The 14,519-nt window shown below is 37.9% G+C and overlaps 1 protein-coding gene and 1 non-coding gene across 2 annotated transcripts; one reads left to right on the top strand and one right to left on the bottom strand.

Annotated features, from left to right (window-relative positions):
* Positions 1-10,630: 10,630 nt before the first annotated feature.
* On the bottom strand, positions 10,631-13,873 carry LOC121947046 (pancreatic progenitor cell differentiation and proliferation factor B-like). Its single transcript, XM_042491923.1, has 5 exons — positions 13,717-13,873; positions 12,243-12,345; positions 12,015-12,092; positions 11,138-11,231; positions 10,631-11,050 (listed from the first exon to the last, which is right to left on the bottom strand). Exons 2-5 carry the CDS (start codon positions 12,295-12,297, stop codon positions 10,918-10,920), a joined length of 360 nt encoding a protein of 119 aa, XP_042347857.1. The 5' UTR covers positions 12,298-12,345; positions 13,717-13,873; the 3' UTR covers positions 10,631-10,917.
* A 411-nt stretch (positions 13,874-14,284) lies between these two features.
* On the top strand, positions 14,285-14,356 carry trnae-cuc. Its single transcript has one exon. It is a non-coding gene; the product is annotated as a tRNA-Glu (tRNA).
* The last annotated feature ends 163 nt before the right edge of the window (positions 14,357-14,519 follow it).

Here is a 14,519-nt window from a genome sequence, read left to right as displayed (position 1 = left end):
GAGTCTTCCTTCTGGAAGTTTCTCCTCACAGGATTTCTGGAGCTCAGTCAGACTATCAGGTTCGTTGTAACCTTCGCCCTTCTCCCCTGATTGCTCAGTTTGGCCAGGCTCTCAGGAGATTCCTGCATGTGCTAAGCTTTCTCTAATTAAGAATTTTGAAGCCACTTTGCTCTTAAAAATCTTCAGTTTTTAAATCTATGCCTCAACACAACTCTGTCTCTGAGCTCTGCAGATCAGACCTTCGACCGCACGGCTTGTGTTTAGTCTGACATGCACTGTGAGCTGTGAGACCTTTTTATAGACAGGTGTGTGTGTGTGTGTGTGTGTGTGTGTGTGTGTGTGTGTGTGTGTGTGTGCCTTTCCAAAGCATGCACAATCAGTTAAATTCCCCACAGGTGGACTCTAATCAAGGAGAAACCCTGAGAGGTAATCAGCAGAAATGTGAGGCACCTGTGTCACAAAGTGTCTGAATGCTTTTTCAATGTGATTTTTAAAGTTTTTTCCCCCTCTTAAATACATTTGCAAACATTTCTAAAAACCTGTTTCTGCGTTGTTATTGTGGATAGTTCATAGAGATTGATAGGTGAAAAAAAACGTAAAATATTTTAATATGAAAAAGCAAAGGGGGTATATTCAACTCTTATCTGATAATAAAGAAGAAAAATACTTTATTTCTCTTTGTGGTTGTTCGGCATTTCTCTCAAAATATTTTGTGGCTCTTTAAGGTTGTTTTGCATTTCTTTTTGGTCAATTTGTGTCTCTTTGTGGTTGTTTTGCATTTATTTTTGGCCATTCTGCGTATCTTTATGCTCACTTTTCTCTTTGTGACTAAGTTGTTTGTCTTTGAGGTAATTTGTGTCTTTTTGGTCATTTTGTGTCTCTGTATTGTATTGAATTGTACTCAGCTGTATGAGCGAGAAAGCTCCTTCTATCCTCATTATGTGTGTAGATGCACAGTAGTTGTGTTTTGAGGTTTAACTGAAAGTCGTTGTGAAACTAAACAGCATTGGAGGATAAATTCACTTGTTGTGATTCTAAATCAGAAAAATATTGCTGCAAGTGGCGATTTTGGAGTTCGTGGACCTTAAAAACTTGAAACTGGGTAAGATCAAGACCTTTGACATCTAAATACACACTGATATACTGATTTTAAAAATAACCAGCAGGTTTTATGAAAAACGGAGAGGTGCTCAAAGTTTTAAACCTAAATCTGTGCTGGGCCACGCTCTTCTTTGGCAACACTGTCACTTCCTGTTAGTCACTTGCAGAAATATTTTGGGGCCGTGCTTCAGTGGCTTAGTTAAAAATATCCACTGAGTTTGGGGATATTTGTACAAACGGTCATTGATTTATGGCTAACTTTGGCAAAAGGCTAATGCAATTGTTTGGAGCTGGTTGCGCCTCCTACTGAGCGATTTCAAAAATAACTTTACACACGTTTCAACATTATTATATTCGACATAACCTGTAAGTTTTGGAATAACTGGGCAAACGAATTCTGATTTATAGTTTGATTTGTGTTGGGCCACGTGTGTTTTTTTGCATTTGTGGTGCCCCATAGTGGCTGGTTTGAATTATCTTTACTGATGGTGGCACACGAGGCAACGTGATGGGATCACTGGAAATATTTTAATATGTCCTGAGGCGGACATGAGCACATGAGGTCAAATGTTTTGGCTTGGCTCATGTAGGTCAGGGAAAGTTGTCAGCTGGCTTCAAAAACAGATTCATGTGAGAAAATGGACACTGTGTTCTCGTTCCAGCGGAGCAAAGTCGACACACAGTGAAAACACAACAGTGAGCTTATTTTTTTCTTTCTTTTTTCAATTGCACAGTTTCAGCGGCAGTTACAAAAGTTGCTTGAAATACATCTAACAAAAAATACAGATTACAGGCGTTCATCAGTGATATTATCAACATATTCAAGTATTCAAGCAAGTTTTGTAATGATTGGACAAACCATTTCTGAATTATAGGCTGATTTGTGTTGTGCCACATCCATTTTTTAAACTTTTTTTTTCATTTTTCGGGCCCCCAGTTGTCGATTTAAATAAAACTTTCTGGGTATATCGCTGGTACTTCTTTAGACATTTCTTGCAAGTTTCGTAATAATTGGCTCAAAGATGAGGTAGTAAGGTCAATTTATGGGCGGAGCCACGCCCCCTCTAACGTTCAATGGTCAGTATCTTCAAAACGCAATAAGATATCCACACTTTTCAAAACGTTTGATAAGCTTGGTCCAGGAATAATTTTGGTACAAATCAATTTCGGAGATGTCGAAAATGTGTTTTGGTGTGAGCAATACAAAGTGTATTGCTTGTACCATTCAAACACCACCAGCATACTTTAAGGAATCATGTTTAACACTTTCATCATATTAATTAGCGTGTTAACATTTTCTAATTGGCACTGAAGAACACAAAAAAGTTGAGTCTAATAGGAAAAAGATGTAAAAAAAATATACATTTTGTTGCTTTGGGGTCAATAACCTAATTGTATTTACTCATGGTGGCGCCAGAGGAAACGTGAGGGGATCACTGAAGACATTTTAATATGTCCTGATGTGGACATGAGCACATGAAGTCAAATATTTTGGCTTGACTCATGTAGGTCAGGGAAATTTGTCAGCTGGCTTCAAATACAGAGTCTCATTTGAGTAAATGGACGTTGTGTTCTCGACACGTTCCAGCAGACCAAAGTCAATGTTCTCACAGAGTGAAAACACAACACAACCTGACCTTATTTTTCTCTTATTAACACGTACCTGGAACTTTTTTTAACTGTACAATTTCAGACGCAGTTACAATAGTTGCTCGAAATTCCTAGTCAATCCAGTTGGGGAGAAAATATTCAAGTCTTTTACTTAGGTAAAAGTAACGCAAAAATGTAAAACTTCTCAATTACAAGTTAAAGTACTGCATTTAATATTAATATATGTGTTTAAAGGTCTAGTATGTAGAATTTAGTGACATCTAGTGGTGAGACTGAAGAATTTTTCCCATGTGCCAAGTGTGTAGAGGAACTACAGAGGCTGATGCAAAATTGCAAATTCCCTTTCTAGAGCCAGTGTTTGGTTTGTCCTAGAAACAACGTGGCGGACTCGGTGGAGCACCTGCTCCGTATGTAGATATAAACGGCTCATTGTAATGTGACAAAAACACGATTCTTTTTTCAGGTGATTATAAACTGATGGAAACATTATGATTATTATATTTCATTTTATGTCAATAGATGCCCCTTGAATCTGCATACTGAAACAGTAAAAAGTAGGCTTTCAAGAGTAAAATGGGGGGAAAAAAAGTGATTGAGTGTTGTAAATATATATAATATTAATGGATCATTATCACTACGGGCTGCAGCTCCCTAATAAGAAAAAAATGCAACTGTGAAATATTATTGTGGCTACCAATGAAATTCAGATAATTGAATACAGTCACTTTCATAGGTGGAAAGGATGTTCTTTACACATATCCAGGTGATGAGTTTACTGCAGAGTGATGACAGAGGCGGTTACCTTGTGATATGATCTGAACGTGAAGTGATTTGGTTTATCTTTGCTGCTTTTCACTTGGCTGTGATTAAGGTAAGAACCATATGTGCCTGCATAAGCTCACTGTGCTTTTTGACCTCTACCATGACTTTAAAATACACGTTTAGCACCCAATGTGACATCATAGGCGATAAACCTACACTACCATCTAGTGGTCAAAAATATAACAATATATATATACACACATGCTAAATGGCTCCTACAAATATAGTGAAGTGGAAGTTTAGTGGCATGAAAAGAAATTACGCAAAGTGCAAAAAGTAAGTGTTCGGGCTACAGCTAATTTAAACTTAATGCATTTGAGAAGACAAGATGAATCATTACAAAATTACCTTGTCTTCTCAGATTCAGTCAACTTAAAAAAAATAATTTTTTAAAGATAAAAGAAATAGTTTATTTTTAATACATTCACTCACTGCTACTCACTGTTTTTATTCAGACAAAAGAGAGGCCAACGAGGGGCTCAGTGATTCAACATTTGAACATATCTTCATTTTTAAAATGAATATTTTACATCCCTGCTATCCCTGCTTTGTCGTAAGTAGTTAGATTTAATTCTGTGCTGTTTAACAAAGGTCTTGATTCTATTTAAAAAATAAATAATAATAATAATAATAATAATAATAATAATAATAATAATGTTTTACAGGTATCCATTACTTATAGTCACAGCCGCCTTGACACGGTAACTGCCCTCACAATATCAGAAATAACCTTACGGGTAAAGGTTCAAGACCTGAGCCGACTTTCATATCAGATTTATTTGGAATCAGTTTTCCAGGATGTATAACTTGATCCAGACAAGAAACACACATAAACAACGTGGCCTGGAGAGATAATCAATCATAGTGAGACTTTGTGTTGACACTGAAAGTCCCCCAGTGACACGTGAACTAACACATGCTCAGCAGTCCACGCTGTCTGTGCATGCTGCTGATCAAATATAGACCTGAAACCGGATGATACCTGAGCCCCTGTATACAGTCTGAACCCCTTTACGTGAAAAGACTAACATATAGAATTATACAACGATGCACTGTCTGCCTGCTCATGCTGATAATAACATGTTATCTTTGTTCTCATCTTATCTTTGCAGTATGAACTCCGACTGTATGTTTAGTGGGAGTCTGGGGGGTGGACTCGTCCTGCAGGTGGACTCGTCCTGCAGCTGTACCTTTGCCACAGATTCTTTAGTCACTCGCTGTGGTCAGGAAAACAGTTTCCACTGACTATAATTACAATGCATCACTGTTTAAAAAAGGCTAACCTGAGGACAGAGTTTCCTCGAGCATCAGCACTTACACTACATGGACAAAAGTATTGGGCCACCTACACATCACACCCACAGGAGCTTTTATGGCGTCCTATTCTACATCCATAGGCATTAATATGGAGCTGGTCCCCCCTATGCAGCTATAACAGCTTCCTGTTCAGCTTCCTCTGTGGTAATGTTTGCCCATTCATCCAGATTTTATACACCTGTGGCAATGGGACTGAAGAAACACCTGAATTCAATGATTACGAGATGTGGCCCAATACTTTTGTCCATATAGTGTATTTTTACCGTAATGTCCGCAAGGGTGAATTTGCAAACAAACTGTAACTGAACTGTTTGAAACCTGTGCAAATTGGTTTGATTTTTTTAAAAAACACGAAAAGGGAATGAGCAACTTAAAGAAATGACCCAAAAATTAGAAAGAAATTGACAAAAACTTACAAGAAAATTAGGCAAATCAACAAAAAATGAGATGTAGAAAAGTAAAAAATACAAAAAACAGTCTCTTTCTCTCTATCTATCTATCTATCTATCTATCTATCTATCTATCTATCTATCTATCTATCTATCAAAGGGTAATTAATCAAACAATTAACTGAAACTGTTGTTTCCACTTTCGATTAATCTGCCTATTAGTAGACCTTGAAGGGTAAAATTGAACAGACTTCCAGTTAAAGTTTCAGGTCTATCTTCAATTGAAACTCAGGTTTTTGTTTTTGTTATTAATCACACAGCTGACTGAAATGCTCTGATCTGTTCATTTTCTAGTTCCTGCATAGTGGGCTTTGCCATTTAAATTGTTAAATCATAAAACATTTTAAGATGTCTAAGATTAATAATGGTCTTTAATTTGTTAAGAAAAAAAGCCAATTATAATGGTCCTAACCAGCTTCCTTGAGGTATACTGCAAGTAGTAGATTTCAGACTTGAAAATTATCCATTAAAAGAGAAAGTTTCTTATTGGTTAAATACCTGTCAGGCCGAGGAATCCCAGTCCTCATAAAACTGTGACATTTCAATTTCTCTAGAAACAATCTGTGATTGAAACAAAGCACTTAGGTTGTACCCGACTGGCCAATACGAATGTTTGACGAAAGTTTTAAAGTTTGAACAGGGTTCAGCAGGATGTTCACTGTGATAGCAGCATTCAACGAGCAACACAATATTTAATAATACGAACAGAAGCCAGACACTGTGTCCTGTTAACTCGTAAATTCACCACTGCTTCACTGCACGCTCTTGCTCTGCCTCTGTGCCACTGCCTACATGTCCGCAGCTGCAAAGAGTAGCGTGAAAGTAAAGAGTGCTCACTCTGCAGCAAAATCTGGGGACCAAAACGCCACTTCAAATACACTGCACAGAACAAAAGACCGCTCAACCTGAAGCAATCTTAGTTGACTGAGGGGTTTCTGACCGATGACTCGAATCTTCCACTTTCAAGGGGCAGCCCCACATGGCACTGAAACCGAGGAGCACATTTAGAGTAAGGGCGGTTGCTGTGACCTCATAGAGGGTCACATAGGCTCTTTCTAATATATTTGAGCCTTTAAATGCCTGGTCCGTTTACTAACTTATCACAGTCACCAGAAGACAGTTGTTCTATTCTGCAAACTACAAAGACTTTAAATTTGTTGATTTCATGTGTATTGTATCTGCTTTCCTAAAGTTATGTAGTATATAAGCTGACTTTGTCATCGGGTGGAGGAGGGGATGGTGGACAGTTTAACAACTAGGCGAGATGCCTGCCAAGCTGCCGACCACTGTTACAGATCAGCAAACAACAAAACAGGGTGTTTTTCGGCAATCAATTATTATGTTTTCATGCAGCTTTCAGCCCCCAAATGTGGGTGTTTTTCAGTGACCTGTTGCTGTCTTTAGTTTCTTGAAAAGCTGTTATTTTTCATTGAGACTTTGCTGCGTATCCTGCTGGGACTGTCCGACCAAAACATGATTTTTGTTGCTACTGTGACAAAGGGGTTTTTGAGCCTAAACCTAACCACACATTACCTCTTTGAAACCTGAACAAACTGGCCTGATTTCTTTCAAAAACATTGAAAGAAGACAATGAGCAACTTAACAAGAAATGGCCCAAAAATCAGCTTCAAGATATAAAATTACCTGAAAATAAGACACAACCAAACAAAAAAGAAAACATAAAAACAAATACAAAAAGAAGAAAAAGACCTTAATAACATGGGATTTTTTGCCAATTTTCCCATTTCCTTTTCCACCATGTTTTTAAAAGAAATCAATCAATGAAAAGGTGTCTGAATGCAGCACAACAAAACTGATGTCCATCACTGAACCACAGTGTTTGTGAAATGTAAAGTTGTAACAAAATGTGCAAATGTAACTTACGGTTTGCAGAAATGTACAATGCCAACATTTTTTGTCTCTGGGGATTGGCTCACCTAACTATTCTATAATGTCCATGATTAACAGCTGATTACTGAATCAAATTATCAACTCTAAAATCATAAATAAAACAAATTTCTTGAAGTTTTTGAATCAGAGCGTTGTTATTCAGCAGTATAATATTCAGCTCTTTTCTGCAGCATCACAAGACGTCACTCACTCATGTTTTTGTTTGCTTTTTTTCCTCCATCTTTTGCTTTTTTGGTCTCTCCAACTAGGTTGTTTTGATAAGAATATTCTGGGGATTTGTCCTTCACTGTGTTCTGTGAACTTTGCACAGACAAACCCAGCACACCCTCAGAGGTTTAAAAAAAAAAAAAGACCTGCATGGTGGGAGACTCCCGTGTCAGTTAAGTGACACGAGAGTGATTGTACTTGGCGGGGATCACAGGACAGTTTTAGACCCAAGTGCTTCTCTGATACGTTGCCAGAAATAGTGCAGCTTTGGAGGGCAGGCGGGACAGCTCATGCACCTTTTAAATCAGTAGTACTCTGAAGACATGAATCACATCTTTGGTCCTTTAAATATCAACACATTTGTCCCAGTATGATGCCCTAAATGCTCCACATACAGTTCAGGAACTACTTGACTTTCCTGTTTGAACAGAGAGTTTATCTTACAGCACAACTGGACTGTAACCACACGTTGTTTGGTCTATTCTTAGTTAACAGTGTTCACGTTGCAAAATGTTCCCTACATGTCATTTCACGGAAAAGTCACTTCAGAGAACCGGTGCATTTATCGATCCCTTTAACAGTCAGCAGTACCTTGAGCTATCAGGAATTAGAATATTTTTTAAAGTCTAACATTATAAATTACACATGAGATTGGTGTTACAGGAGATTTGTGGCCTCGGTTTTGAAAACCTGGTCCTGCTAAAGCAGCATTTGGTTAATTATGATTTTTGTTGTCACATATATTTCTTTCATCACATAGTTAGTACAAAAACTGCGAAACCAAACATGCGTCATTTGACTAAAATCACACACAGGCTGCAGAGGGGCATTGAAAACTCTCTCCTTGCAGCATTTGTAAAATGAACAGACTGAATTTGAGCGCTGAGACATTTTAAAAATGTCATATAAAACAACTCCAGCACAAGTATAAGGTTTAATCGCAGCAGGTGGACGGCTTTATTTGCACGCCGCGCAGTTATTTTGGAAGGGTGCCTGGCAAACTCTGCAGCAGGCCGGTGCTGACATCAACTGGCAAGTGACCTGCTTTCAGATATGTGTTGTATAAACGTTTGGGTCAGCCCACTTTGGCTGCTGGTTCCTGGTTCATTTGTATGACTGTTTAGCCAAAACTATGACTACATGGTGTATTTCAATGTCATTACTCTATCAGAATGATTAACCTTTACTTTTCCAGAAGCTGTTGACCCATATTCGCACTAAGGTGCAGCATTAAATAAGCTGTATTAACAAATGCATTAATCGTTGCTAATCATATCACAGCTAAACAGATTAGTTTGTTAAGTCGGCTGAATGTGTTCCCTGCCAGAGTTATAAAACAGCTGCTCTGCTGTGTGGAGAGGTGACAATGGCACTTAAGACCTGAGGTTTATACCAACAAAGGACCGACGGCAAACAATCGTGGACAAAGTCTTTTCAATGGAAAAAGTGACACACGTACTGAGACTACAAGAAGCACAACAGGAAAGAAAATGAGAAAAAAGGACTTTAAAAAGACGACACAGGACTGGAACAATAGTCAATACATACACTAATCTTCAAGGATGTAAAATATTATTATATATTAATATATATATATTTTGTCACCTAAGCAGTTTCTGTTTTGTTAGCTTTTGTCTTTGGGTTTGTTATTCTGTCATAACTGACATGTCAATGTCACAAATATTTATGTAAATAAAGATTTAAAAAAAGAGATCTGAGGTTTATGAAAAACACAAAAGAGATAATATCACGCAGTCTTCCTAAATAAAACCCAATCTTATAATCGTGTCGATCCGAAACACCCAAAGTCTTTGAGAGATTGGTACAGTTAACTGGAAAAATATCTTCTCAAAAATAAAATACTTTTAAAGTACCAGTACCAAAGTACCAGATTCAGAGCAGCTCACTTTACAAGCACATGTAAGCAACATTTCTGTTTTTTTTCAAATAGTGAAGCCGTAGTCTTTACATTTGGAAAAGACCATCCATTATATTTAAAACTAACAAGTTTGTCAAGTTTTAGAAAAGTGATGAAATTAAGGTACAGTGTGAAGAAAGTACTATTGAATCCAAAAGCTGTGTCAAGTACCTTGTAGTCTGTGAAGGATAATACAGTCACAATCTTATCAACAACTGCAAAAAACAACGTTTTTGAATTGTTACACCTGATTTTTCAATATTAGAGTGAAGAAACTGTTGGCTGCCTCATTCATCTGATGCCACTTCGACTATTTGACTAAAACAAAACTGCAGGTAGCATGAACTAATGTCATCAGATTCACGTTCAATGCTCCTCTCAGCACGCTGACGGGACATCAGCTGTTTGTGTTGAGTCTGATTTGAGAGGCCTCTGCTCACCTGTTTATATCATTTGCATTCCCCACTTGTTTTATTGTGTCGATGATGGTTTTTGTAACTGAAAAGTGCCAGTTTCTGTTAATTTTCCCCACATTAAATTTCTAAAAACTGGACTGTGAGTGCTGGTGTTCTGCTTGTTTCTGGATCATCAAAATGCTCATTTTTCACCATAGTTCTTCTTTAGTTTGATTTAGCGGGCCTATAGAGTTGGTCCGTTACACCCAATAGCGATATTATTTCATGAATAAATAAACAAAAAATACAAAGCTTACCAGCACTTGAGCAGCATTCCCCCCTTTTTTGAAAACAGGAAGTGAGACAAAAGTCTTCAGGAAATAGTAAACCTCTTTTATGCCTGATTAAATAATGCTTTTGTAGAAATCTGACACATCTTTAAACTGGTATTTCACAAAAACACATATGTAAAAATCAGTGCAAACTGTTAGTTTTGGATTTTGGAGACTTTTAACCCATTTCTATTGTTTGCTGTTGTGAATTATTTTCTGGGACAAGAAGTGTTTGTCCAGCACAGGGCAAGTCTAGAAGTTTAAAATTATTTCATAAATTTTATTTCATATGCATAACTTTGAAAATAATGTTTTACCCCAAAGTTAAGTTAAAGTTGTTTTTTATTTGTCCTGATTCTCAAGAATGAGTTTTCCAGGTATTGTTGGTTTCCATCAAGGACCACATAAGAAAAGTGTTTTTTAGCAATGCCCTTAAACGCAGTCCTCTATAAATTTTTGTGTCATGATACTCCTTTGAGACATAAAAAAAAATCAAATAATATCAGGATTCATTTAGCAACCAAAAGGTCATTAACATATTTGTGGGGAAATCAATAAAGCACAATGTAAACGCTGACTGGAAGCATTTTATTTATATATTTCTCATCATTATAACAGTGTAAAGTCACAAGAAGAATAAAATGAAAAAGTTTTTACATACTTGAGTTTTTTTTTTCTCACACTTTTGGTCATAATAAAAACATACTATACATAGGCATAAAGGAAAGAGCACTGACTAAAGGTTACAAACATCGTCATCATCTTCATCTCCAGTGATGGACTATGCGATGGATGGCGAGCTGAGGGCGAGGGAGGTGCGAGGGGAGGAGGGGAGCATGCGGCAGGGATGGAGTTTAGGCGGAAGTAGGTGGAGGGATCGATGATTCAGACTTTCCACTTTCGCTGTTTTCACTGAGTTGTCTGTTCAAAACCATCTCCCTGGCGATGCAGGTCACCTGACCGTTGGCCACTGTGTAGATGCTGTTCCTGAAACACGAAAAAAACGTTGGTTTGATCACAAAAAACAAAAATTTTGCTGCATAAATTAAATTTGTCAAATATTACGACACTCACTTTTGAGATTCAGATCCGTTCTGCATGCCGGGCTGGTTTGATTTTGCAAAGAAAAATGAAGTCCACCAATGGCCAGAATCCTGCCGTGGGAGTCCTGCAAAATAAAAATGACTTTTAGAGAGAAACTCACTTTAACTCTTTGAAACATCAGAAAACTGGTTTAATTTCTGTCAAAAACATGGGAAGAAGGCAGAGAGCAACGACAACAAAAGACCCCAAAATTAGCAAGACCTTTGTAAAAAGTACTAAAAATTATTTTAAGAAAAAAAAGGATATGACCAGGAAAAGGTGCTTAAAAAACAATTTCATAACATAATTTTAGATATGGAATTATGATAGTGAGCAATAAATGTAGTTTTCTCCAGAAATTTTAAAAATTATTTTCTAAATTTGCTAATTTCTTGCAGTTTCTGGAACATTTCCTGCCAAGTTGCTCATTCTGGGATTTTATGTGCTCATATTGACAAATTGTGTTGCATATTTCTTAATGTGTACATGTTTAACTATATTAGGTGCCTTTTATCTTAATGTTTGTTTTTAATCTTCACATTGCATTTTTAAAAATTATTTAAGAATGCTAATTAACATCAGGCAATGGACTACCGATGAAAACTGGCTTCCCAGCTGAATCGGGTGCATTCACATTGTTTAAAAGTGTGTCTTTTTGTACATTGTCCCTTTTTAAATATATAAATTACATTTACAAAAATTGCCCTTTTTTGCATGTTTTTGAAAGAAATCACAAGTTTGTGCTGGGTTCAAGGGTTTAAATATTGTGAAGGGCGTTTGAAAGCAGCACAAGAAAAGTGATGTTGCTCCAGGTGTCAAAAAGTGAATGCATGGACTTTCAAAATAAAACCCTGCTGTTATTTTATACCTGGGTGGTGTGGAATGACCTCTCCGCTGTACTCAGCGCTGCCACAGGAGCTGCTGCTGGAGCTGGACCCGAGGCGCCCTGCAAAAAAGAAGAGCGTCCTTTTAGTGAAAGAAGTCATCTATGTGCATTAAAGAAAAAAATGAAAAATAGCAGTGTCAGATGCAGAATGAAAAACCATTCAAGTCAAATGAATGCAATATAAATGCATATTAGCCAAGTCTGACTCACTCCTATAGTAATCATGGGTGGCGATGAGGGAGCCACTTGATGGAATTGCTGCCATTTTCTCCGACCTTAGGTGGCAAACCGCTCAAAGATGGAAAATGGAAACCTGGAGGAGAGACAAGAAGAAAGGAGGTGGTGCAGGCATTATTAGACGGGAAATAAAATGAGAAAAGGATGCAGTTGGCACCAAATTCTCTTGCTTTAAAAGGCATTGCAAACACCTTGCTACAAAGCGGCCGCCCCCGCTTTATGGAGACATGAGGTGAAAAAGCACACATGCACTGAAAGCATTCACTACAGGTCACCAGCAACCCATTTTAAGATTACTTTTGCCGCTTTGCATTCATGCCCTCTGTACTTCATTCCTGTCTGTACGCCCCCTCACTGCAGTGATAAAACACAAGCAGCTGCTTCCTCGAATCTGGTTTCCCCCGGACTCAAATAACCAGAGGGTGTGTGTGAGAATGTGTCCACATGTCCAGCTGAACTCAGGACAGCTTAGTGCACAAGCTGGCTGCGTGACTGGCAAAAGATGGTGCCCGCGCTCTTGCCCTCTGGACGTCCAAGATATGTGTTCAGCCCGGAAATCTAGCCAGATTTTGTCGTTGCCAAAAAAGCATTGAGATTAACCTTTTTCTTAATTGACAGCGCAGCAACGTATGTATAAAAATATGCAAGAATTTACATTTATTTAATTTTGTATGTATTTGACTTGCATTTCAGACTCTCAAAAGTAAGTGAGCAGCCAGGAGAACCAGCTGAAGGCTGTTAAGCTTAACACCGGGTGAGCAGCAGATGGCTTTGGGGATTTCAAGGAGCAGACAAAAATCCGTCTGCACCTCATAGCCCAGATAAACAGCAGCAGACTCATAAACACATTTATACAGTGGCCAGAATGCAAATTTACTTATCAATTAGTATTTACTGCACATGTGGGGCCTTTCAGAAAGTTAACCCTGTGAAACCAGAGCAAACCTGCATGATTTATCTTAAAAACATAGGAGGAAAGAAGATATAACCCCCCATTTAAAAAAAAAAGTACAGGAAAATTACCTGAAAATCTGTAAATAGATAAATACATAAATTAAAAAAAACAAATAAATAAGAAAAAGAAACAAAAAGAGAAGCAAACAAGACTTGGAAAACTATAATAACTCTGTAATGTAATTTTAAATATGTAATTATGGTAATTATTATTTTCCTAGAGTTTTTTTCCCTAGCTTTGTTTATTTAATAGTTTTTAAATATACTAATTTATTTCAATTTGTGGTTCATTTCTTTTTGATTTCAAATTGCTCAATTCCTTTCCCCCCCTCATGAAAAATGTTTAAACTAGGCGTCTGAAATTCAATTCAAAATTGCACAAAAAACTACCTTTGTGTTTAGATTTTAAAAAGTGAGATGACACATATCTTTTGTTTGATAACACAAGAAAGGAACTTCCAAATTTTACAAAATGTTAATTATTCAGACTTACCTTAAAGATTGGGATGCAGGTGTTGGCACCGGATGCGGTTCTAAGGTGCGGATGGCTTCAAGTAGAAGAGGTGCTAGTTGTTACAATGGCCCATTTGCGGATGAAGTCTCTGCGTTGACCCTCTCGGTCAAAACACTGCTGCTGACACTGACCCTGCTGCAGCACGAGCGGCTTTTATAGGGCCTGGCCTGGGCGCGTGCTGCTGTGGCACGGGGCGGGGACTGTGGCAGCTCGAGGACAGGAAACGTGCGGTTGTTCTGTTTGTTGTTGCACTCGGTGACATCAGACAAAAGGAGGCTTTGCAGGAGCTTTGACGTTAACCCGCCGTAAGGACTTCGTAGAAAGCGTCTGTGGACACAAACTGACAAAAACAATGTTATTTAGGTAAAACAGCAAGATGGTTTCAGACAAGCGGTTGGAATACGTCAGACAAACGTTTTAACGCTATTGAACAACGTCGAAAACCGTTAAAATAATGTTTTCTTTATAATTTAGTTGATGTGCGTCAACCGTAGTCGGTAACTCAGGTTTTTTTCAAATACCAAACACCACTCTCGTTGAACACCACTCCCTGGTGGTCTAGTGGTTAGGATTCGGCGCTCTCACCGCCGCGGCCCGGGTTCGATTCCCGGTCAGGGAACTACTGTTTTTCCCCTCCAACACATAAAATACAGGGAAATTGGCCTGAAACTCATAAATGATCTCAAAGACACACAAAACAAAAAGATGTATTATGACTTCAAAAATGCAAAATGCACAATAAGGCTGAACAACTTAGCCTGATTACTTTTGACAATCTAAGA

Source organism: Plectropomus leopardus, chromosome 8, assembly GCF_008729295.1.
Source record: "Plectropomus leopardus isolate mb chromosome 8, YSFRI_Pleo_2.0, whole genome shotgun sequence".
Lineage (NCBI taxonomy): Eukaryota > Metazoa > Chordata > Actinopteri > Perciformes > Serranidae > Plectropomus > Plectropomus leopardus.
Note: the sequence above shows the minus strand (reverse complement) of the source record. Positions and strands in the feature narration are given on the sequence as shown.

Excerpts from the sequence above, each read along its gene's own strand:
- LOC121947046 (XM_042491923.1), bottom strand. The coding sequence starts at position 12,297 with ATGGCAGCAATTCCATCAAGTGGCTCCCTCATCGCCACCCATGATTAC. Across the intron at positions 12,093-12,242 it reads CACCCATGATTACTATAGGA|GGCGCCTCGGGTCCAGCTCC; the intron begins GTGAGTCAGACT and ends TCTTTTTTGCAG. Across the intron at positions 11,232-12,014 it reads GGTCATTCCACACCACCCAG|GACTCCCACGGCAGGATTCT; the intron begins GTATAAAATAAC and ends TTTATTTTGCAG.